Genomic DNA, 26327 nt, shown 5'->3' on the forward strand with positions numbered 1-26327 from the left:
CCACCATCAGCATTTTAGCCCTGTAATTGTAAAATGCTCTGAAAGATGGAGCAATCTCCAAGACTTCCATCTTGTTAACAAGATGCTAAGAATGAGCACAAGAGGAGAAAAAAACAAACCAAACCAAACCCCCAAAACAACAAAACTGCAGGAAAACTCACATCAACATCGCTGGCTCCAGGGAATGCCACTTGCAAGTAGTGAAACCGGGCTGCCCGGATGGCATTGAACCAGTCCACTATTTCCTAATAACAAGAAAGGAAAGCAGAGTGAGTGGGGTAGGCTGCATGAAAAATCATGTAGCCTTGCTGTCTTTCATCTCTCTCATCTCATTGTCCCAAATGACAGAGTGCAGTTTAGCAGCAGTCCTAAAAATAAAAAATAAAAATAAATGTAAAAAATAAAATAAAATAAAATAAAATAAAATAAAATAAAATAAAATAAAATAAAATAAAATAAAATAAAATAAAATAAAATCAGACATAAGACAGAGTAGCAAATGGGTGAAGGATGGGGACCAGCAGTTGCTGTCCCAGGCTGCAAGGTGTGCACAGTTCTGCAACCCCAGGTGAGCACCGAGGGGATTGGTTGCTGCAGAGGGGGATTTAAGATTCTACCTGATGTACTTAACCAGCTTCAAACTGCTCAGTGTTTGCAGAGGGGAAGGTGCTGTCTCATTAGCTCCTCAGCAGAGATTCCTCTCACTGCTTTCTGTCTCAGAGCAAGCAGAGAAAATGAGCTCCTGCCTGTACCTGTGCAGATGGCTTTTCCAGGCTGTCAGCTTCCTCCTGGGCTGCTCTCAGTGCCACTGCAGATTCTCCCTCCACAAACCACCTCAGGGGCCTTCCAGGCTCCATCCTGAATTGCAGCTCCAGGGTGACAACCCCGGGTAAAAATGCCACTTCTCACCCTGCCTCCTGCTCACCTATCCCTGCTGTCCCAAGGCTGCTGCTCGTCTGTCCCTCATTCTACCCCTTCCCATCCCGAAAGCTCCTGGTGTAGCTCAGGAAAGGAGAAGCACTGGGGAAGAGCATCTTGTTTATTTGCCCAGAGAAGACCCAGAGATCTTGGTTTGCACTCTAAAGGGTGGCATTTCCCGGAGGCTCAGCCCCACCTCTGAGCACCCTACGAGTGATGCTGACGGCAGGGATGGGAGCAGCCTATCGAAGCTTTCCCAGCTGCTCCTGCAGTGGCTTCCAGGTGAAGTCCTGCAGAGGGAGCTTCAGCCCCGGACACGAGCTCACAACGGTGGAAAATCCACTCCTGCAGCTTTCCCACCTCCCAGGCTCAGATGGAGATCTGGGGGCAGGTGAAGGATGCTCCAGCCCTCTGCCCGTGGGAGGGACAGACCCCCAGGCCACGGGGCAGTCAGCACGGAGGAGCAGTTGCCCCACGCAGAGGATGGGTCTGCAGCTGCAAGGGCTGCCCCAGCTTCACCCAGGCTTGCTCAGCCTGTCTGGGTGGGTAGATGCTAACAAGGGACCACAGCAGCATCCTCTAAAATGCACGGAGCCCAACCCCACCTCCCCCTGCCCCTCCAGGCACCCCCTGTCAGAAGGTACCCACATCACAAAGGCACCCACGTGTGCCCATTTTGCACAGGGTGCTGGGGCTGGTTTCTCTTTTCCCTTCAGGACACTCCAAGGAGCTGAGGAATTACATCTCCAGCCAAGCTGCATGATGCTGTCCCATCCCATGAAGTTCTGGGGCAGCAACACTGTGACTTGCTTCATCCATCTGTCCTTCATCCCTTTGGGTGCCCAGCTCCAGCAGAAGCTGTTGGGGTGGCTCTTCCAGCTGGGAGATTGGAATCTTTTATTAGGGGGTGAATAAGCACCAGTGGGATTATCCCATCGGAGAGCTGAACCTGCTTTCTTCTGGGGTATTTCAGCCTAAGAGCCAAGTGGAGAGCAGCGTGCAATGCCCTGGATTCCTACTGAGTTCCTCAGCAGATTAAAAAAAAACCAAACCCTGCCCTGGTGTCACCAGATAGGTGACAGGATTAGGTGGGGAGGAATCAAACCCCAGAAACATGAGACAGAAGCTTAAATCAGTACTTTGGACCAGGGAGATGCAGCACCCTGGGGTACGTAGGGACATCCTGGGGCTGCAGGGAAGGCAGGGGGGAGCAAAAGGCACTGGGGACCACAGAAGAGTCCCAGAGGTGCCCCCAGCCCCAAAGGGTGGTAACTTACCCCAGGGGCTCTGATCCTGCAGCCCTCACTCAGCTGAAGGGACAGAACAATTTCAGGGAAGTAGAAAGAAATCTACCCTGGGTGTTATCAGATGCCAGCAGAGTGTGTCCTGCCAAACCACTGACACAAAGGCAGGAGCAGCCACGTGAGACTGGTGAGACTGCTTCTGCCCCCAGCCCCCAGCAGAACAACTCTACCTTTCAAACCCCAAAACCAAATACCAGTAAAACTTTGGCCCGGTTCCTCACAGCTGGGCTGAGTGAGCCACCAAGGCCCAGCAAACCACAGACACAGGCATGATGGTGGGATGCAGCTTTCATGGGAAAGGGTTTCTTCCTCTTATTTTGGTTTAAGTTGTGCTCAGGGAGGTACCTGAGAGTTTGAAGGTGGCCCAATGACCAGAGAAAAGTGTATTTAATATGAAGATGACAGCTTTAACCTCAGATTTCATGGCCTCTCCAGGGCTGAAGATATTTCACAGGGAGCCCCAAATATTTGGGGAAGGGAGGGAACAGATTAAAATAAGGCTGTGCTATGGCACGCACTGCAAGCTCACCTGGATCTGCTCTCTGCAGGGACAACAGTCCATGGGGACAGATCCATGGGGACAGATCCATAGGGACAGATCCATGGGGCAGCATGGGGGCTGTTGCTGTTTTAGCAGCTCCCAGCTGGGTTGGAGCCTGGTGCTGAGCAGCTTCAACCCCCCCAGGACCACAACCCAATCCTTCTTTTTACCTCCATGCTCTCACCTTGCCATCTTCATGATAGACAAAGATGTTCCTTGTGCTATTGTCCTTCAAGTAAGTGATCTGCAGTCCGTGTGGGTTCCCAATTTTTGCAGGCTGAAAAGTTGCATTTAAGTGTTCAATCTTCATAATTGCTTTGGGTTCTTTCGCCTGGAAAACACAGCTGAGTGAGCAAACACCTGAGAATTGCCTTTCAGACCAAAAAGCAGATCTCTTGGTCAGAAAAAACTCCTGACTGAGGCCATTAGCTAAAAAAAAAAAAAACCACCCCAAAGACTCCCAGGCCTCAAAACTGCCTGGTGATGAGACTTGGGGCAATGAGTGGCTTCTGCTCTCCTGCAAAACTCAGCAGAGTTCAAGGGGAGAAAGATTTCAGCTCAGAAGCAGGATGGAGAGGCCAGGTCTCACCACAGGGTGCTGTGCTACGAAGACAAACATCTTCAGCATCTCCCCTGCCCCAGAGTCCTGACCCCAAGATCATCCTCTTTACCTAATGATAAGTGACCAGTATTGACACCAGGATGAGCACTACCAGAGAAGAAAAAACATTCAGCCAGCCAAAAAACAAAACAAAAAAAAGCAGACTGCTAATGGACATGCCAGGGTGCTTCCTGCATCTCAAGCACTCACAGCCTGTTCATCCTTGCCAAGAAGACAGAGGATTATCTCCCTTGCCAACATCAGACAACACCCATGTCCCCATCCCCTCACAGAAGCCATTGGCTTCTGACTCTGCTCCTCTGTCTGACCTCCAGACTAAGAACTTTCTCTCCAGGGAACAAACATACCTTACAGCCCACCTTTTGGGTGGATTAACCCAAAGGTGAACCTGGAGCATGTTCTCCCAGGCACCAGTCCCACCTGTGCTCTCTGTGCAAGGTCACTTGAACTATGTAGAGTGGTTCATCTCCAGAAATTTACCACCTTTTCAGGACAACACTGAGAAGCAAAGCAGCCAGTATGAATAAAACCCCCGAAAAAAAAATAAAAATAAGGGTCTTGGTAACAACAGTTTCATGGCAGAGCCAGGGGGGCAGCAGGAGGTCATGTAGTGGTGTCAGGGTCCCTGTGGAAGATACAAGTGCTGCTTAGGGGACCTGGGGACTTGCCATGGACACACAGCAGGGAAATCCCAGCAAAGAGGAGACTGTAGACAACACAGTCCCTACCATGGGTATAGCCAACAACAAAGCAAAGCAGCTCTAAACTACCAGAGCTGTCACAAGCAACTCAGTGGGGGCTGCTGGGACTTTCACTTCTGTGACTGACCCTCTCCTGTCCATGAGAAGCAGTTGTACCACACCAAGCTGAAGGAGAAGACAACACTGCTAAAGTCAGTGCCAGGCACGGAGAAATGGAGGGGATGTTCCCCTCACCTCCAGAGCAGGGCTCCTCAGGACACCACCACTGCATCAGCTCCTTCAGAAACCTGGCTGGTGGCTTGGCCTGGGCCCCTCTCAGATGCCATGTTCAGGTGAGACTCAAACACCTTGGTCTGTTATGGGGTGTAGAATAATAGAGAGCCCACCCATTCATCACCAATGCCATTTTCATGGTAATAGCTCCATTTCTCACAATAAATGAAATGCGCTCTGGGGAAAAAGACAAATGCTTCCACTGCTTGATGCTGGAAGAGAAAAGCTGGTGTTTCTCCTCTGGACTGCTTGCCATACAAAAGAGTTTTTAGACCCCAGTGACCACGGTGAGGTGGGGATACCTTCATCACAAGCCAACCACAAATCACCCCCATCAGCTGAATGATGCAGAGCCAGAGCTCAGAAAAACTCCTTGGTTTGTGTTTTACTGACTCAACAGGGCAGGAATGGGTAGAATGTCCAGGCAGGGAGTCTCACCATGACAGTAGTAGAGCCAACCCCACTAAAAACCACTGGTAAGCTGTACCTGGCACCCTTGCCCTTGAGTAGGGACTCAACGCTGATGAAAAATGTAAAACTAGAAATAAAATGGTGGCCTGGAAATTACTTTTCTGAAGATGCTCTTGCAGCTGTTATCCCCCATCCACATAGAGCAGCCCCAGGCACTCACATCATTTTTGTTGAAGTACTTCAGAGCACCTTCCCTCTCTGATAACACAAATTTTCGGCTTAGGAACTGCCCGTTGTCACGTCCTCTCTTCCACAGAAACCCTTCTCGGTACCCTGCAGCAGAAAGGAGTGGCTGAGAACCAGGGATAAAACACTGTCTTTAAAAAAAGAGAGACACAGTAAAGAAAAGGAGAAGAGCTTCCACTTGCAGTTCTTCCCACTGACTTCAAGGCACTGAGCCAGACTCAGCATCATCTCCCCCCCGATATAGAACTGATTTACGCCACAGATAAAAAGATGCAGAAAAATCTCTCAACCAGCTCCCTAGCACTATAGGTACAAGTGATATAAAATATTGCCATGCCATAAAAATGCAAGGCAAGAATGATGCACATTTAATGATTTAAAAGACAGGAAGAGTGATATCAACAATGGCTAAGGATGCTCACCCAAGGGAAAGTGTCCATCTAGCCACATAACAGCTTTGCTGAGAGCCAAAATACCAGTTCCCTCTGCCTGACTTACAAAACTTCAACTCAAATACTTTCTGTAGATCCTCACAGAGCCTTTTACTGAGCACCAGGCAAAGCTGCCCATCCATGTGTGCCACGAGGGAGCAGAGTGGGGAGAGCCATGCTGTCCCTGGCACTGAACAGGAGCCACCATCTCACTACCCAAGGAGATATATGGGACAGCCTAAAGCCACAGTTATCCCACAGCCATGGCCAGATGGTCATGCCACACCACTGTCCACCTAATCCTCCCACCTCTGAGCCCTCCCTGTCCCTCAAGTGCACCCTGCCCCATGCTGAGCACTGTCACCCATGTGTGCTGCACCCATGTGCACCAGCCCTGTCACCCAGAGGATCAATACCAGATGTACCAAAGACATTCTTACAGGTCTGGACCTCTTCCTCTGGTCCACACATCCACCTTGGAAGAGACGTCCCCAGAACCTGGAGCAGAACTGGTTAATTCATTCCATCAATTCCATCCTACCCCAGCTGTGGGCTCACTATAGACTTTCTAACAAAAAGGCACAGCCAACCCATTGGAGGGCACTCCCAGGGTCAGAATGGGAAGAACCCACAGGGAGCAGGACTACCTGAAGTCTGAGCAAGGGGAAGCAGCCCTGAAAGTGACCAAACCTGAGCCAAGGGCATCCATGTACAGCAACAGGATGGGAAATGCCCAGACTCACATTGCTGCCACAGCAGGAATTAATTGCTGGGGAGCTGCAGCTCTGACAGATTCAAGGCAGAAGCTGCTGCCTGCCAGGCTGGTACCAGCAGAAGTGCTGCAGAGCCTGGGGTGGGATGCACACAGAGCAACACAGTCTCTGACAGGAGGCAGACAGGCAGCAGCTGATGCTTGGCTGATACATTTATAAAATGCAAGATTTGCTTAATGTGAGGCTGAGATGCAGGTGGGGTGCTCACAGTGGGTGTCTGCTGGATGCTCTCTTGAATGGCAGAGCCCTGAGCAGTTTGCTCACCACAGGTGAGGTGCAGACACCAAGGACAGGCAGTCTGGTTCCCAAAAGATGCTGACTTTTAACACAGAGCTGGGGGGAACAACAGGAGAGAACTTCAAAAGGCCAGATGAAGCTGTGGCTAAGGTAGTGCAGTTCTGGGGGATACAGAAAGGGGATTATCTTTGACTCAGTGTCCAAGGTAAAATGAGGAACTGCCACTTCCACAGTCACTTTATGGCTGCAGCCAAAACTCTGCAAGGGAAAGCAAATGGGGTCACCTTGTTGGTTGACCAAAGAGAAGGCCTTGGGTGGTCTTGTGACAGCTCTGATGAGTCGGGCACTGGAGTTCCTCCATGCCAGGCATCCAAAAATGGTGGAACTCATTACGTGTTCAGGTCTAGCCCAGCTCTTGCCACCCCAGAGGCCACAGAGGAAGCAAGGGAGAGGAATTTCTCTCAAGCCAATCTGATGCAGACACCCCCTTTCCATCCAGCTTCCTCCAGCAAGTTGTTCAAGTTCCCCATTTTTTAAGAAGAGAGATATTGCTACTTCCCTACCTCAGAAAGCTGTTAATGATGGGTTGTGTGGTTTCTGAAAATGGGGACTATAGGAAGTACCCAAAATTACTGAGTTTCAGCCTTTGTTCTCAGCAAAGAAAAACCCCTCTTGCAAGAAGCACAACCAGATCCACTGGCTTGAAAAAAAAAAAAACACAATATATGCATGAACTTTGCTTTCCTTCATCCTAAGTAAATCGTTAAAAACTTAGAATTAAATGACGTTTGCTTTGGTGCTTTACTTTGTAATTTCACCTGGAAGTAGAGGTGTCTGAGCTGCTTGTTTCCATGACATTTCTAGGGCTGTGCTAAAATCAGGTCTGGTCCAAGGCTTTTAGGAGAAACACATTAGTATATCCAAAACTGAGCATAGCAACAGAGCCAGAGTCACACCTGAGACCCCTGCAGCATTGGGTTGGTTCTTGCTGTGTTTCACTGCAAGCCAAAGCATGAGAGGATATTTCAGGAGAAAAAAAAAATGTACTTGTGCATGTAATTTTAGAGCAATCACATTTCCTAGAGCTCCAGCAGGGCACCTCCACCTACAGAAGTAGATTTTCTTTCCTCTTAGCAGTCAAAGTGCTTTGACCCCAATTCAGAACTTACTCAGAAGAAGATTTAAATACAACTCCATCCCTTTGCTGCTGAAATTGCTGGGTATATATTGCCACTTCTCTGCATGTCAGAAGCTGAGGAGTCTGCTGTATTATCCTGGTAAGATGTTAATTAAAGCAGAGCAGTAGAGAGGCACTTACTGGAGATGATGTGTCTGCTGCTTCTGGGAGGTTAAGGAATTGCATAATTATCTGGAGCAGCAGAGTGGCAAATCCCTGACACCCCACATCACCACTGACACCAGTGTCACAACCTCCTTTTGAAACAAAGGATCTGAAGGATATTTCCTCTGAAATAAACCACACTGTCCATAGTCAGAGGGCTGGTTGGAGAAGGAGGAATATTCTAAAGTTTCTCTATGGGATGGGCTTTGAATAATATTGTAAAAAAAAAGAACTGTACAAGTCTTGTTAGGCTGTGTCAGTGCAAATTATTCTGTTTGAATGCTGGGAGCTGTAATATTTCTTCCTGTAGCATTCAGCCACCACCAAAGCAAGACATTTCCATGACTTCAATTTGAATTGGTTTTAAGCATTTGCATTCCAGTTAAAAAAAATATGAAAAAAGGAATAGTAATTTTTCTTGTGGGGTGAAAACACCACTGCTTGTCCAGAGACAAACTCCTCCTCCCCACACACAAGGGAGTTCCCCAGCAGTGGTGTCGAGCTTGGTCAGACAGCTTGGAGCTTGCACTCAAGCATCCAACCACTCCCTGCTCCACTGCACAGCACCAGCAGCTTTTCTTCATTTTGTTTCCCCCACCCCACCATCTGCAGCTGTGCTGAGGAGCTTACAACTTCCCTGAAAATAATTCTGCAGTCATCTCTGCATAAATACACTTCCTGCTGGTTCCATGTTCAGCAGCACAGATTCAGGGGTTCTGGAGACATCAGCACCCACCTGAGCAGAGGTAAAGGTGGGTCTCTTGTTCCTAGTGACAACCAACAGGACAAGAGGAAATGGTCTCAAGTTGCACCAGGGGAGGTTTAGATTAGATATTAGAGGAACCTGCTTCAAGGAACTTCTTGAAGGGGTAATAAACACTGGAACAGGCTGCCCAGGGAAGTAGTTGAATCACAATCCCTAGAAGTTTTTAGAAACATCCAGATGTGCTTAGGAACATGGTTTAAGCACTGGACTCAGTAGATTGGGTTAATGGTGGAGTTAGGTTACGGTTGGACTCGATAATCTGAAAGTCCTGTTCAACCAGAATGATTCTGTGAAAACACCAGAAGCATAGGAACATGTTTGCCTTTACTGCCAAAGGGAACAATGCCACATGTCACTCCTAAGGGGAACTTGAAAAGTGTTAATGTTCTCCTCTTTTCCCCTTCTCTGGCTCATGCAGGACTGGGGCACCCAGCCCCAATTGCCAGCTGTCAGGAAATGATAACATTTGTCCCCAACAGCTCCAGACAGTTACTCCCCGAGTGCTGGATGTACAAGGTTGCCTTCCATTACCAAGCTTGCTCCAAGCAAAGTCAAACACACTTTACAAAATGACCTTCAATACTGATGGCTTGCAAGGCATCTTCTCCCACAGTGTAAAAAAAGTCCCCCAGAGAGATCTGGAGGCAGTACCACAGCTCTGCAGAAACAGGAGTGTCAGTGTCCTCAATGACTATTTGCCCTCTACCCAATTCACCCAAAACTGGCACAGCCAAGACAAAGCCTCACCCATGGGAATGTCAAGGAGAGCAATCCATGCCCCCAGAAACAGAGGACAGAGACCACTTTAGATCATATGCAGGACAACTTCAAGGTTGAAGCCAAGCATGGGAAACAAACTCTCCAGATCTCTGCAAAAACACATTGTCATCTTGCTTCATCTTCAGCAACAAAGCCCTTGAAATGGAAAAAGTAATTTGTTCAACTACCCTGCTGCTGGGATCAATAGGAGAGTCAAATACATCATCTCCATGGGAAAACCATGGAGCTGAGCTTCATGACACATTGAGGTCCTGAGGCTGATGGAAAGGAGATGAGCTCTGTCCCCATTTCCAGACTTGTGGTATGGAAATGCAGGGTCGGGACCTGGGTTTCCAGCCCCGTTGAATGTCATGGTGAATACACTTGCATCACTTGCTCACAGCTGAAAATCCAAATTGCTTCTAAGCAAAGCCCCAATAATAAAGCCAAAATCCATTAAGCCTGTGATGTTTGCCACTATTTAAATCTGATTAAAATCGTACATGACACCACTAAGCCTAACAGCCAGAAAACACTCCCGTCAGGTCTGATGTTTCCCTGTGTAATCCAGACCCCCCCCTTCTCTCACTGGATTGTCAGCTAAAAGGAGCTGTAATAAGAGATCATGTACCTAATCCAGCTTCCTAATCTGTTTTTAACTGGTTTCTGTAATCACATGTTAGGATTCCCTAGGGAGTAGCTCTCAGGTGACAAACATTAGCAGAGTCACTCATCCTCCCAGGAGGTACCTGGGATGGGATCTCATTGCCCCTGGAGCTGACTGAGTGCAGCAGAAAGGAGCCACACAAGGTGCCTCAGCAGAGCTGTCAGTGGGATGGAAGGTGGGAAATCAAGGTGACAACCCCTAGGCAAGCAGGTACAACATAGGATGGTGCAAACGACACTCACCAGAGGAAAAAAATCCCTTTTTAAAAGAGTGGGTTTTGATTTCCCAGTGAGTGCTCACCTCCCACAGAAAAGCTGCTTGGGAAGGAATATCAGGAGAAAATACCAGAATATACAATGCCCAAGGCTTCACCTGATGACTGAAGGCATATCAGGTTTGGTATGGACTGCAGAGAACACAGCCACATCCTCTCTTTTATCAGTTGATCTTCTAATTGACCATCAACACAGCACAACTTCCATGGTGATTCAATTATTGAGCAAATGTTCTCCATTCTATCTCTGGGAGATGCCAAAACCTCTTGCTACAGAAAGTGTCTTTACTGGAAGTCTTGTGCTTGTTTTTCTGAGAACTGAATATGGAATCTAATTTTACTTGGAAATCAAATGCTTCCTCTTTGAGTGGCATCCCCACACACACACCTGGGAGCTGCTGGCTGCTTGAAGAAAAAAAAAAATCCAGTTACAGGTAAATAACCTTCAGGTTTTGATCTTCTGAAGGCAGCTTTTTATTAAAAAAAGGTAGATGAAAGCTGAGAGGTTCCCAGCACCATGCTCATCCCATTTACCAGCACTGAGTGCACTCAAAGCCTGATTTAGCTAGAAAGCAGGGTGAGAAAACATTTAAGGACAGGCATGCAGTGCTGAGTCATAATAATATCCATATAGCAGTGCACTGCCAGAAGCTGAAGTTTGAGACTAAAATCACTCCCAACCCAGAGACCAGGATCCCCCCTTGGTCAAGACAAAAACACCTTAAAAATTCCCTGCTGCTGCCATTGCCAGTCCCAGGCACAAAAGCTGCACGGGAAGCTGCAGCTTCCTCACTCAGCACTTGGAGGAACCCCAGCCCATCCATCACCACTGAGCTTGGGCCTGCCTGGACCTCTGGAGGTGAGGGAGAACCCACCTGTGGCCCCTCCTGCAACCACAACTTTCTGTGTAAAAGTGAAGAGGTGAGGCACCAAAAGATCTGGGGATGAGGAGCCTTCACACCCTCAATCCGGACCACAGCAATCTGCAGGCTGCTGGGGCTTCAGCTCTGAACAACCCCTGAGGGTTCCCCCCTCAGGAACCACCTGAGGGTCTGCTTTTCACACAGGCATCCTGCAGAGCCTCAACCCACAGGAATGGGATTAGGCTAAAATACCTTCCTAGTCCTGAATACTTTTGTGGGTTTCTTACCCCCACCAGCAAATGAAATCTCAGCCTGGGCAGCTGCTCACATAGATCAGGCCAAGCAAGGATGGGATTAATTTAATCCCCCCACAGAGCTTTTGCAGAGAAGTTCACCACTGACTTAAGATGGGTTTAGAACCCTCTCCCCAGGGCACCCCAGCACAAAGCATCCCCCCCACATCGGCAGCATTGCCATACAACCATAAATTATGGGAAACCATCCTCCTCACAAGTAACATCCTTCTTTGTTTGCTTTGAAGAGAAATCCAAATGGCTTTGAGCACATCTGCTGCAGTGCTAACAGCTCCTGATCATCTATTATTGAGTGCTCAACACATTTGCAGTCAAAGCTTTTGCTTTGGGAAGGAAATGGAGATTATTTTTTTTAATTTAAGATTCATTCCTTTCCTGGCTGCTGGTTTTATGGCTGTCCCAGAAATAAGTTCACATAGGATGCTCGGGCAGCTGCAGTATCAAGGGATGGGCACCCAGCAGCCACGGTCTCCAGGTTGCACAAGGACATTTGCACTCCTTGGTTTTTCTAAAAATATCACTCCCCATCCCCTAGAGCAGCACTCCCCTAGATTCAGGAAATCCTGTAAGAATATAAATCAAGGCTAAATTCTGGCCTGAATAAATAATTGACCAAAACTCCAATTGACTTTGCTATGCTAACATTTCTTCTTTCAGCCTCTGCAATGTGTCAAAGTTTGGAATTCATTCCCATCTGAGCAGCCTCCTCGTGTTTCAGACATTTAGGGGACACACCAGGTAACTGCTCCCCTGGCTATGGAAATGGACCCAGCTACTCCAGGTAGCTGCTGAATCTACACCTCAACTGCAGCAACATTTTTCAAATCAGTCCTGTCCAGCAGGTGGAAAGGTACCTCCCAGCCCAACTTCACTGCACGCATCCAAGAGGTGGGGGGTGGACATCTCCATGGCTGCAGATTTGGGAGATTTCAAGGTGAAAACTCAGGCGAGCTCACTACAGGGGACAACACAGATGGAGATGGGCTGGGGTCAGTCAGAAAGGAGCATCAGCCAGGGCTCATGCTTCTCTGTTGAGGTTGACCTAAGACTCAACTACAACTTTGGCAAACTCCAAAAAAAGATGTGACCTCACTCTGGAAAAATGTTCTTTATCTGCTGAGAGACAGAAACTGCCTGGCCCTGCGCTGGGCTCCAACATAAAATGGATCTTTCTTTAATAGAAATTTAATTAAGCTAGGACAAGTTGCCATGAAATCAGCCTTTTCCATGTACCTCATTACTGTATTGCTTCCTGGTCTCTTTTCTCATTAGCAGAGGAAAGATGCACCATCTTTTCAGTCCTGTGACACCACACAGGGAACACAAATGGGCACAGCATAAGAGCACTGAGGGACACCAGGAGAGCCAAGAAAAACCTTCACAAACCATCCAAAACTAAAAGGGAAGGTTGCTTTACCCTTTCTCTAAATGTTTGTTATCAAAAACATGGAGAACCAGCCTGACACTTCTCTTTCTCCAATTAGTAAAGATCCACTGTAAAAACCCAAGGTTACAGGAACAGCCTGAGCAATATAAAAAAATGGGATTTCAAGTTAGCTGACCTCAAACAGGGACAGCCCAAGGACAGGAGTGACTCATGCTAATTTTAATTGGGGCTTTTCAGACACTTATTGATCTTAGAGCCTGTACTCACCAGGTGGACTGACTCCCCCAGGGGGCACAACAGCTCAGGGCATCTACAGGGAGCATCCAGAGCACATCCCAAAACACAGGCAGCACATTCAGCCCCCAGGGGAATCCAGGGGCAAGAGGAACCTCCTCTTTTTGTGATAAACTGTTCTAACCGCAAGTGAAACACTTCTGATTTGAGTTGAAAATGTAAATGTTTCTGTTAAGGTTGATGCAAAATGAAACAACGCTTCTTAGGTGAGCTTTTTCTTTGGGGTGGGGAAACCTAACCAAACATTTTACACAAACTGCTTAGATAGAGAGGAGAAAAAAGACCAACTCCCAGCTATTTAAAATTTCATGGGCCAGCACTTACCCCTTTCAGGAAGGCTCACCCCATCCCCTGCAAGGAGCATCACTGCTGCTTTCCTTCTCACACGAGAGCTGCTGCTCTTTGGCTAATTATAGAAGCTTGGATCAGAGCTATGCCAAAGGCAGCTTGACAGAACCAGCTGTTAAAATTACAGCTGGATCCTAAACTAGGTGGGAACATCCAGCTTTAGATTAGTTTAGGTGGTGCTACCCCTTCCCTGGAGTCAGCTGCCAATGCCTTGCTTGGCCAACTGCTCCTCCTCCACCCCTCCAGCTCAGACCCACAGGTCCTCACCCACAATTTTTGGCTGCCTAAATGCTTTTCTGCTTTAGGGGAGCTGAAGAAAGTGCATTTCTCTTTGCTGGATGTTTTTCTTCCTACAGCAGCTATCTGTAAGAGGACTATTGATTTCTCTCCACCCATCACTGGGCTACTGTAACCTTCATGGATTTCCTGGAGAGTATAACAGCAGTTGCTGGCCTCTTGCCATGGCCCAGACAGGAAGAAAAAAAATATGTGGCAAAGTTCTCTCTAAAAGAAAAGCTTTTGCATTTGGAGCCTCTTTCTTTGTCTTCTGGTGGTCACTTTCTGCAGTATTTCCTTAGTGAGGCTGCGAAATGGTGCAGCACCTCCCTTTGATTCTGAGGGAGGCAGCATTACTCCTTCAGAGGGGCTGCCCTGAGTCTGAATCAGCACTTCCCAAGGCTACTGGAAAGCATGGAAAGGCTGCTCTGGGTCCTGGTCATATGATGCTTGTCCTGCTGAAACATCAGTGCACCCTGGCACAGGAACTCTGCCGTGTGCTGCTCCCTGCCACACGCCTGCTCCCCTTGAGGGGGAAAAACGAAATAAAGGACAAACACCCTGTGAGCTCCCCTCACGTCCTCCTCCCTAGGTTAGTTCATTAAACGCCTCTTTGAGGCACCTCCTCTTTACTGCAGTGAGATGCCTGCTTGATGTTTAAATCACTTGTATTGCAAAGGTGCTGTAAGGAGGGAGGGCTGAGCAGGACCCTCCTCAGAGAGCGCTCTGGGATGTCCCAGCTGGGGATGAGATCTGGTTTCTTGACTAAATTTTTTTCAGATGCATCCCTTTCCTTCCAAGGCAATCTGGCTCAATATGTATTCAGGCTGTTGCCTGACTTTTCAGCTCTGCTCCAGATGAGGCTGCAGAGCAGGAGGGGTGACACCTGCCCAGCATCACCCCCGTCAGAACACCCCGAGGCAGAAGCAAGAAGCAAGCCTTTGTTTTAAAGCAATCACTGCCTTTCCCTTGAACCTCCCAGGAGAAGATGGGGAAAGGTTTCTTGGAGCAAGTCCCGACAAGGAGTTGTGCAACGTTCAGTGCAGGATCATAATGGAAAGACATCAAAAGGAGACTTCAAAAGGAGACATCAGTAAAAGATGTTCTGTCTGCTTCAGCTGAACACACATTTCCATGGGGTTTCCTCCTGCCTCCATTTCAGTTTTTTTTCCAGAGCTTTTCAACTTAATCTATTCCTCCCCATTAGAAAATAGGTGGTGGGGCACAATAAAAAGAACCCCAGCTCTTAGCCCCCCTTTTCCACATCCACAATTCACGGCAGAAGCACCAGCAAATGGGTGCAGGGACCAGACCTTGCACCCCCCCCCCAGGATGGGGCATCACACCCTGCCCTGCTCCCAGGCTGCAAACCCCACACCCACCCTGCCCCAGGCACTGGGGGGATGAAGACCAAACCACAAGGACTCAGCCCCACCAACCAGCAGCATTCAAACCAGAAGCTCTGAGAAGGCACCTTCCCCATGCTAAGTGAGACGCCTGCCAGCTCTCTCCAGCCCTGCCAGGGGTGCAGGAGGCAGCACCCAGGGACCAGCACCCACTGAGCCTGGCTGGCTGCGTGACTCAGTGCAGTGAGGCTGAGGTCAGTGTCTGGAGAACAGAAGCCCTCTCTGTGGCTCCAGCAGCATGAGAAGGAGGTTTCTGTGCCCAGCAAGATTGCTGGCTGGAGGGATGCTGGTGCTTTAACCCTCTGCTGCCAACAACACAGCAGCTTCCAGTAACCTTTATACTGGGTTGGGAAAACTTGCAGAATTTGCACATTCCATCCAGACACTCACATCCCCACCTCTCTGCTAAATGTGATTTGGTGATAACTTCTCCAGACCAAGGCTGTTTTTTCAGTGCCCCTGTACAACACCCAGAGCACTGGATGCAATTGGGACATAATGCTCTTATGCACCTTTGAAATGAAAAAATATTCTCCCTCAAAATGAAGCAAGGTTTCCATCCTTTGCCCCACTTCTACTTGTTCTGTCCTCCTGCATCCCTCCCTGCCATGGTCCTTGCTCTTCCAACAAACACAAGGGATGCATCAGCAGAGCTTGCAGAGCACCAAGCTCACTACAGGCTGCAAAGCTCAGTCAAGAAGTCAAATTCCCTGCTCTGGTCCCTGTGTGCTGCAGGCTGCATGCCATGACATTTTATACTCTGAGACACTGATGGGGCAGAGGTTCCTGCCAAAAAGGTGCAGGTGGGGCCTGGGTTCCTCATTCAGACACAAACCCAGCTGGCTTACAGACAGGGGAAGGACCAAATGCAGAGATTTGTAACACAATTTTACTGAAATCCAGTAAGAGTCAAACCTGGTGCTTTGGTTCAGCTAAATACTGGAACTGGTTGCTGGGAATTTACTGAAAACCATGATTTAACAGTGATGCAACCCCAGCATGCCCAGCAGCACACACACACTGCAGGGAACTGGTGTCATGACTTCCTACCACAAAACACCTCCTCGGTCATCTCTGAATCTCTTCTTAGCAAAACTCTAAACTGAATTTACAACTAAATACTACCAAGCTACCCCAATTTTTGCTGCTTTTTAGCTGCATTAATATTTTTTCATTTCCATCTCTAAGTCTATGGGGGGTCTGTGTACAGGGGTGGCAGAGAGAGTCTGAGATGGTGGTACCAAAAAGCACCTCACAGTGAAGTGGATCCATGGATCTCACAGCAGCCACATTTTCCCAACACACACTGTATCCCTGCCCCATGAAAAGAAGCACTTTTCATCAAAGAGGGGCAGCAGCAGAAAATGCTGGAGCCTCTCTCAAAGCCCAGCTCTAATACTTCAGCTTTCAAGCATCAGACAAGGATTTAACCCATTTTACAACTTGCATCAGATAACAGCAACATTAAAAAGCAGTGGGAGCAAAGCAGCAACTCCTCTTTGAGGCTAAAAAGTCAAAATAAATTAACTGATTTTTTATATTGAAAATTCCTCTCTGCAGACTAAGATCAAGGCCTGCTAAAGCTTTTGACAGCTCTGTTTGCCCATCAGCCACATGTGTACTGAGTTGAAATAGAGATTTACACTCACAGAAACTCAGACCTCTGCATTGAGATTACAGATGTAGTCAATGTTCTCAGAAGTTAAACTCAAAAAAATCATCAGAAGAACCAGTTCTAATTATGCTTTTTCTAAATTTCTATATTTAGAAGTGTAAATCAAGAAGCAATCACTGGCAGTATGGAAACCTACCAGCAAAAAAACTCAAAAAAACCCCCAAAACAAACAAACAAACAAAAAAACTAAACAGAAAGAGAGGAAAAGAAACTCTATTTGTACAGTATTGTTCCCTTCATAGGCACATAATGTAGGTGATTTATAATTCTGCAGCATTTATATGGCTTTAAAACTTATATTCTGGCATTCAGGGTCTAATGTAACAATGTTTATGGAGTGACATTTTCAATCTCACTGCTGTCACCAGCAATGCCTCCACGGCCTCCACCAGGTTTGGGGGGAAGACTTTGGGTGCATTAATATAAACCACTGCAAGGATTTCTCCCCTGCCCAAAAGAGTGAAGAAGAAGAAGAGATTACAAACTGATTTTTCTTATCAAAGTGCTTCTGTGGCCCAATGACAAACTGCTCTGAGGTGCCACTGCAAAGCCAGTCCTGTTGGTCACCAGGTCTGCCCCAGGACTGAGCCCTGGTGGGAGGGACAGGCAGAGCCATGGCAGCTCCACTCAGTCCCATGTTGACACCAAAGGCTTTTTTATCATGAGATGTTACAAGTGTGTAGGGACTGGGGAAAGGGAGAGAAGGCAGAAGGGGAAAAAAAATTAATGCTATTAATATTATTAAGTATTTATATTCCTTGTCGGGTGACATAAAAGAAGTGGCCCATTTCCCTGCATGGTGGCCAGGCTCACCATTCCCACCACTCAGGCAGTGTGGAAATGCTGGGGGGTTACTTCAGACACACAGCAAACCCAAACCCAAAACAGCCCCTGAAAGGCTGCAGGATGCTCCTGCACACACCAAGAGGCAAGCAGGGCAGGATCTTGCTCTGAACCACTACATACCTGGACAACATGCAGTGAGTTCCTGATAAGCCCAGAAATGATTTCTGCATCAAGTGCCTTCTCTTATTGCTCTCCTGAGCTTGGTTTCCAAAGGAACCAAAGCATATGCAAGCACTGTCCATCCATCTTCTCCTCTGGCATTTCAGCATCTTGGACAATTACAGCCAGACACAGCTCCCAGAGCTGCTAACACTCCTCTCTTTCTTGCTGATGAAGCAAGGGGAGAATTGACAGGCTTGATGGTCAGCCTCATCCCTGCTTTTTGCAGAGTTACCCCTGTAGCACTGCCTCTCTTTTTCTGCCTGCTCTTACCTTACTCTCAACTATGCTGCCACCCTGCTCTGTGGTTGTATTGCTTAGCACAGCATTGCCTTGACCACCTGCAGATCTTCCCCTGGGAAAAGCCAGAAGAACTTCCCTGGAGTTGGTGGAATTACCAAATGGAAAATCAGCCAAAGATGTGGGTTGCATTGGGGGGGAAAAATTGACAGTGCTATGATCTTCATGCTGCATGAGGGAAGCTGAGGAGGCAGCTGGCTGCAATTCTGACCACACACACAGTACCTGGCTCAAGTCCCCCCAGTGCTAGAAGCAGCTCTTGTTTCAGCTGATAACACCTTTGCAAGAACAGAGTTTTGATTTGCCTCTTACTTAACAGGCTTATCTCAGCAGCAGTGAAAGGATGCTACAGTAAGCACCTGTGGCACTTCTCCCAGCTTTCCAGAAGTTGGTTTCACCCAGCAGCTTTGTGTCTCCTGAGTTGCTCCCATGGCACTGTTCCATCAGACATCTCCAGGGCTCACCTGAGGAAGGGCATCTCCCCACCCATAGCGAGATGCTCTGACCACAGAGCAGATCAAATGGGAGGGAGCAATATCTCACATCAAGGCTTTCAGACAACTTAGACCAGCACAAACATCAATGAAGCAAAGTAGTTTCATGCCAGCTGAGGCAGAAATAGGGAAGGAAAAAAAGACCCCTCGGTCTCATCTCTCTTGGCACCTCACAGATGCCTAGATCCAGGGACAACTGGTGTCATAACCCTGCTGCTGCTACAGGGCCCTGAACTGAGACTTTGCAGATCTTCTTTATGTCTTTTCACCAGCATGATTTTCTGTTTTGCTTCAACCATCCTTCCCCCTCATGGGAGCTGCAGCCCAGCCTGAGAATGCTCTATTGCAGTGCAGTGATTTACTGGCACAGGCACAAGTGTGTGCGTGCGTGAGTGTGTGCGTGAGTGTGAGCGTGTGAAAGGATGCTGGAGAAAATGCCTTTGCTTTGAGCAGCACACTCTCTTTCATCACTTTATCCCCAGCAGTTTGCAGCATAAAAATCTTGCTGACTGCACAGATCCCACGTTCCTCTGAGCCTGCAGGTCCCAGCAAGGACTCCCCTCCTCTCGCAGGGTCAGGGGAATTTATCCTACACCAGACACACAGGAGGCTCTGCTACCTCCGAAGCACAGCATGCAACTATCACTCTGTGGACTCTTTTAGGCTGCTCCAGACAGCTCTAATACAAACAGAAACGGGGTGAAATTCAAAGTTTTCCTAAAGCAGAGAGCCACCATCCCCAAGGACAGCAATCTCCTTCCACTCTTTCCCAAGACCAACCCTCCCAACATTGCAGCACCATCACATCCTTGTCAGACTGGGATGGGCTCTCACCTCCTCTAATCCTGGCTAATGTGCACAACCCATTCTTGGCCCCTCATCTCATCAGAGGAGGCTGTAGCACAGGTGACTCAAACCACATCCATGCCCATCTCTTTAGGACACAGCCCTTGTCCCCTGCCAAGCCCTCACCTCTCCCCAGACCCTCAGGCTGTGTTGTGCTAATAACTAGGAGGAAGGAGTGCTACTGGCCAGAGAAGAGAAGGTGTTTTTTTCTGAGAGATTAGCAAATACAACAGCAATAAAAATCAACCTCTCAAAAACTCTCAACATATCATGATTCAAAAATAAAACCATTAGACTGACACTTCCCATGTCAGCAATTGATCCTTCTAAAATTTTCTATGTACTTTTTTCCCTCACCCACAAATGAATATTGGGTAAAAAGTTTGTTAATTCTCTAACTGCATATGGAAGTTGTGGATTGGCTGAAGTTGGCCATTTCCTACAAATATTTCTGATGAGAAAAGACTAAAAGAGTTGTGTGAGGAAATTCCTGATCACCTCCTCTTTGCTGCAGTCCTGAGCAACTGCAACCCTGAGGTCTCCCACCTCTTTCCTTCTTCCTTCTATACTCTCATCCTCTCTTTTTGCAAACAACCACAGCTCAGAAAAAAACAGCCTGTCCCTGACCACCTCTCATCCCACCAACACACTGCAACCTCATCTCTGTGCCACATCCACTCTTGGGTTTTGCTGCCTGTGATTCTGAAGCAAAGGGGATGGAGACAGTCACGTATGGGGACAGACTTCATCCTGCAAGAACATCTCCTTAAAGGCCAGATGCATGAAGGTTTTAGCAAATGACACCAGGAGCCCTCAGGCTGATGGATTATTTCTTTGCTCTGGTAGCCTGGCGGAGTCCCCCACCCCCCAGCAATAAACCCCCTGCCCTTTGCAGCTGCTCTTAGCACTGGTTTGTTCTCCCAGTGCTGCTCAGCCCCTGTAAATTCAGCAGCAGGCACAGTGGGAGAGAGGAGCTTGGCTTCTGAGGCTGTAAAAAACCCCACTCTGACATTTGTAGCTCCTCACTAGAGAGCTGAAACGGGGTAAGTGAGAGCAGAGGATGAGGTCTGTCAGTTAAAATAATTGGGTTTTAACTGCACCACTGCTCACTGCTTTGTCTGATCAGGCCCAAAATAAACTGGATGACATCACTCTAGGTCAGACTGAACTCATAAGGGGATCAGGGGATCTTCCTCACACTGAGAAGGAGCTATTCCCATCCCAGGCATTTTCTCCAGTCCTTTGCAGTCAGAGCTCTTCCCAACTGTGCAAACACAGGGGAAAATTAATTCAAACTGCTGCCCAAATTATGCAAGATCCACATGGAATGTAAAGTGCATATTAACAGATTTTGCTATTTCAGGGTATTCTTTCATTTCTCATAATTTATTTTGCCATCACATTTGCAGACAAATACAAAATACCACAGAAGCCAAATAATTGTTAGGGTGTTGACAGAAGACAGTACAAGCAAACAGGCACCTGCAGACAAATTCTGCCCTTTGTAGCTACCTGGGTAAACCTCGTGCTCATCCTTCTCTGAGCTGAATAATGACTTAATAATAAGATGTAGTTTGTGCTATCAGTACAGGAACCAACAAAGGCGAAAGCCCCAATAATTATTGATTTTGCTAACATGCCCAAAATCTTGCCTGTATTTTCTAGCTCTCTCAGTTGCTCCAGTGGAAGCTCTCAAGTTGCAGTAACATCATATTATCTCACCCTGCAGCCATCCCACCCAGCCAGATAACTACCAATTGAAAAATCAGGGTCTCCTCCAACTCCCACCCCAAAGGACAAGGTTCAAATCTTAAGCTGGTATAAATCTGAATTCCCCCACCATTTTTATAGGACCTTTGACAACTTATATCAGTCAGTGAGCTCCAACCTCCCGTGACTAAAGAATGAAAGCAGAGATGCTTGTTGGCATTTATTGCCCTTCTGCCTTGTAAATGATGCTCTTCCATCCTGAATGCTTTTGGGAACCAAAGGTCTCACTATGAAAGATGTTCAGCAGCATCTGCCATGGATGAGGGAAAAATCACTGTGCAGCAGTCCCTGCAAGAAAATCGTGCCCACATGAAGCACTGGTGGCAACACTTCTCATCAGCCATACCCCAATGTGAGTCTTCTGTTCCTGACTGCTCCTCCACCATCTAATGAATTAACAGCAATAGGATTCACTGGCCTGTTTCTAGGAAGCACAAGAAGGCAGCATTTCCAGTGAAAAGCTGCACTCTGTGAAGCTGTTGTTAGTGCCCAGTTTACCACGTGCTGGGCTGGAAAGCACCTACACCCTGCCTGAGAGCCAATAAATCCCTGCTGAACCACCTCAACCAGTGCTTGCAAGGACAAGGAGGAAAATGCTTTTGCACTGCCAGGCATCTCTGCCTGTTGCTGGAGATGCCCCTCAGCCCCCTCCAACTGCACCAGCCATGTCCAGCCCAGGGAGAGGTGCTTCATGGTCCTCAGAGCACAGTTAAACTTGCTTTTAGTAAGTCCAGCCTCCCAGGCTGGACTTCACCTCATCCCAGGGTATCAGTTGTTCCAGGCACCCTGGATGGTTTGGCCCATCAGCAGCCAAAGCCAAGTTCCAGGAGCAGATGATTCCCCTTTGCTCTCTCCTGGCCACATTCAGGTCTCATTCTCTTCTCTGTGGCCTGAGATGCATCAGGACAGCTTCACCTTGATCAGTTTATCCTCCTGTAGTGCTCCAGCCCTGCAAAGATTGTTCCCTTTTGCTTCCTCTGTGCCTCCCTTGGTTAAAATAAATCAATTTCATGAAGAGGAATCAAAAAGCACACAAATGATTTAACTTTCAGCAGGACTTTTGGGAAGCATTGCCATAACTGCTGCCTATCAGTAGAGGGGAAAAATGTTTCAGTTTTTAAAACTGATCAAAATCTTTTTAAGAATTATCAAACCTTTCAGTTGTCCTAAGATCAAGATCTGGACTTGGACTGCAATTACTGCCATCCACTGTTTCTGGGAGAATTCAGCACCCCTGCCTCATTAAATCCCATTAAAAGGGACAATTAGCAGGAGACTGACAGTAATTAACCACTTCCTTTATCAGAAGGGATAAAGTCAACCTGAAATACATTAATGTGAGGGTCTCAGAACTAGTATTATTCTGTGCTGTTGTGCTACAAACACATCTCCAGTGGAAGGGACATGGACCACAGTGCTAATCAGGGTTGCTGGGGTGTAAATAATGTTTTGCTTCATAAAGTCTGGCGAGGGCAAACAAATTCTTTAGCTGAATTAAGAGCTCAGCTGTATAAAAGGGTGTATCTAAGAATCAATAGTGGATCACCCAAGCATTTAATCACTGTTTTACTAATCTCCCTGCACTATCTGCACTCAAACTGACTCCTCACACTAAAATCAATGGTGCTAATATACTCATTAACCGTGGCTCTTGTGGAGGAATGAAACCAGCAGTCTGAAAAACCAGCTGTGGGCAAAGGAGCTGAAAGCTGTGAACAGCACATGGACTTGTGCTCTGAGGCTTCCTGAGAGAGCAAGAAACTCTCCAAAAACTCCCTTACAGCATTTCCATCACAATCTCCTCCTGAAGGTGGATGGCCATGACTGCACTGGCCAGCATGTCCCTGAGAGGGGACATCTGATGGGGGGCTGAACCAGGACCACGAATCTACAGCCACAGCTCCTCTCTGGGCTGAGGGGCAGAGCTGCCAGCAATGCCCAGCACTGCCCAAACTGGGGATTTCCACACCTGCAAAGCATCTTTGTTTCCCAGTTCTGGTTCTCCCACCTTGTGCTGCTCTCTATCTCCCAGGTCAGACATCTCCCACCAGCTTGGGACAAACCCTCCTGGGGCAGCTGTTTCCTTGGCATCTGCCTCTCAGCCATGCCTTTTCCCGGCAGCTGAAGGGTTTTGCTGCCTCCTCCTGCCAGGCTGCCCAGCACAGCTCCCTCAGCTCTGACCCACACATCTGACACTCTTCTCCCAAGGCTCATTCCTCCTCCATCTGTCAGCTGGGCTGCAAGAGCTGCTGCTTGGCATCTACAGGCTCCAGACAGCCTCTCCCTGAAGGATTTTCTGAAAGACATTGAATTTCTGACCCAGGTTTCATCAGGCTGCTGGGAAACAGATGTTGCTCAAAACTACTCAAAGATGGAATTTATTTTTTTTTCTTTTCTTTTCTTTTTTTTTTTTCTTCTTCTTTCTAATGCAATTATTGAACAAATATTAGAATGCAAAATTGCCCCTGGGATTGGAAAATGGAATTAAATCTTCCAACAAACACGAGAAAATGGATACCCATGTCTCTATTAGCAACAAAATGTTTCATGCTTAGAAACTGGTAATCTAACAGCCCTCCAGGGAATTCAGAATGGTGAGAAAAAATGGCCTAACCATTAAAAAGAAAAAGAACTATACATTCAAATGAGACACAAACTGGATGTGAGGTGGGCAGGAGGGCATCCTTGTCTCAGTCCCATCTCAATCCATTCACAGGTAGTTCAGGGGGTGAAGAATCAAGAGATGACATCCAGGTGCACAGGTCATTTATACACCTTGGATGCTGGGTTTTAATGATGGTTCATTTCTTACAGACAAGATACAACCTAAAGCCACTCATACACAACCTACAAGATGTTCACCAGCCTGCTCTATCCTCCTGGAAGTGCTCTTCATTTCCATGTTTTACCCCCTTCTCTTCTATTCTGCATTTAATGGCTTTTCAGCTTCAAAGAGAGCAGTGAAAACCCCATCACTCCACCATGCAGTTAAATATTATACAGCCAGATTGCTGAAGAACACCTACAAAATACACTGCTAAAATAAACTCCCGTTTGAGCTCTTCTGTTTCTCAGAGAGCTCAGAACACACTGCCCTGCCCACACAGCACTGAAGCACCTACTTCACTTTAACCAGGTACACACTCTTCTGGGACTCAAAAGGACCAACCATGTCCTTAAAATTATGCATTTGCATGAAGTACCCAGTTGAATCCAGGCTTTTCTAGGGTATAAATTGGAAACATTATTCCTGGGTGAACATTATGCACACGTTAGCAGACATATTGCAGAATTATCCAAGAAATCAAACCATTTATTGTTAATAGACCATGTCCAACTCCAGCAGACTGCCTTGAAAATCTAAAATAAAAATGTGCACAATGTGCTTTATATGAATATGGATACTCCCCACACACCATGTGCATGCCTCATGTATACAAAACAGCACAGCTCTAAACATAAACTGAGAATATATGAGATCAGATTTTAATTGTGGTTTTAATAACAGCAAACTGCTAGACCTATCTGCTTATTATTAGTCTTCAAAAGCAGCACAAAAATAATGGTTTAGCCTTTCATCTGCAGCATGGTCTTCACTAATAAAATTATCCCAGAGTCATCCAAGCACATAGCTGGTGTCAACTATTTAATATGCAGAATAAATTAAATGCCACTTACATAGAGAAAATAAATAACCTGCTAATTCTGTGCACTTTCATGCTGCTCCTTACACTGGGGTAGCCACACAATGAACACAGTTGAGCCCTTTGCCTCCTCTTCAAGTTCTGCCCTTCAAGTGTCTGAGCCACTGCTCCACTAAACCACCCCTTTGAAAGGCCACTCACCCCCTGCCCATCACTGAAATGAGCTCTGTCACCTCCTGCCTCTCTGCAATCACAGACCACTGGGCATTTATTGTACTGCAAGCAGACCTGGTCCCACTGCTGACACTGGAAGTATTGTGGAAAAACAGTCACAGAGGTTTGGTAAGAGTAGGGGACCTGGCACACTTCTCTACCATTAACCAAACCATGCTCATAATCCTCATCCTCATCCTTCCTGAAGTCATATGGGTGAGACAAACACCCTTATCTCCATTTCAGTCCAGCTATCAGAAAGGAACTCCTTTGTACTTTATCTGTTGGTGAACAGCCCATGGAGGTCAACAGAAAAACTCTTGACAAGAGATTTATTTCCACCAGGTATTAAAATGCCCAATATTTCCAATCAAATACAGGGAATGCCAGGAGGACAGCTTCCTGCACTTCTTCCTCCGACGTACAAGCAATAATCAACATAAAGAAAATTTAAACAGAGACAAAAGAAAAGGAAGGCACTGGACAGCAAAGAATTGATCTGCCCAAAGTGTCTTTTGGTACCTGCAGAATAAGGCTCCTGCTTCTCACTGTGAATGAATTCTTTTCGTTCATATTTGGCTCTGATCCACTGTTCCCGCAGCAGCCTGGAAAAAAAACAACACACAGAGAAGGAGACAGGGTCCAACTTACAGTAAGGAAGAATCTGGAGTCATTAATTCATTTAAAATACAACCATGATTTAAAAGTCTTCCAAAAAATGCAGTGTACAGTCTGGAGGCAAGGGTTTATCTTCTTTCCTGTCAGACAACAGCAAATTGGTTCCTTGCACATCCAGTTTTATTTGAAATGTAAAATAACATTTACAGTTTTAGCAGAATAGCCTCTTCCCACCCACCCAATCAGCCTCTGGACAAAATTCGTTCCATATATGAAGAATTTTAAACTTAATTTCCTCACATTAGCTTCTTCAGCAAACGGGATCAGTAAATGAAAAAACAAAAAGACCCAAACCAAAACAACAACAAGAAAAAAAAAAAAAACAACCCACAAAAACAAAAAAAACCCCACAAACAAAAAACAAAAAAACAAAAAACCCCACAACAAAAAAAACCAAACCAAACAAACAAAAAAACCCAAAACAAGCAAGCAAAAAAAAAAAAAAAAAACGCAAACCCAGCCTGCATACAGAAAAATCTTTGCTCTAAAGCTATTGATAAAAAGGCAGGGAAAAAACTGATGTGCCAGATTAAAACTCTACTCGTGATG

The 26327-nt window shown here is 46.9% G+C and overlaps 1 protein-coding gene across 2 annotated transcripts in view; it reads right to left on the reverse strand.

The window, feature by feature from the left end:
- The window catches only part of ADAP1 (ArfGAP with dual PH domains 1), a 60577-nt gene that overhangs the window by 5125 nt on the left and 29125 nt on the right, over nt 1–26327 (reverse strand). For both annotated transcript variants that reach the window (XM_071760818.1, XM_071760819.1), the window contains exons 4-7: nt 25623–25705; nt 4991–5103; nt 2948–3094; nt 162–245 (exon numbers count right to left, since the gene is read on the reverse strand). In XM_071760818.1, the coding sequence (XP_071616919.1) occupies nt 162–245; nt 2948–3094; nt 4991–5103; nt 25623–25705 (427 nt within the window). The remainder of the gene's footprint in view (nt 1–161; nt 246–2947; nt 3095–4990; nt 5104–25622; nt 25706–26327) is intronic.

The sequence above is a fragment of the Heliangelus exortis genome, chromosome 17, assembly GCF_036169615.1.
Source record: "Heliangelus exortis chromosome 17, bHelExo1.hap1, whole genome shotgun sequence".
NCBI classification, from domain to species: Eukaryota; Metazoa; Chordata; class Aves; order Apodiformes; family Trochilidae; genus Heliangelus; species Heliangelus exortis.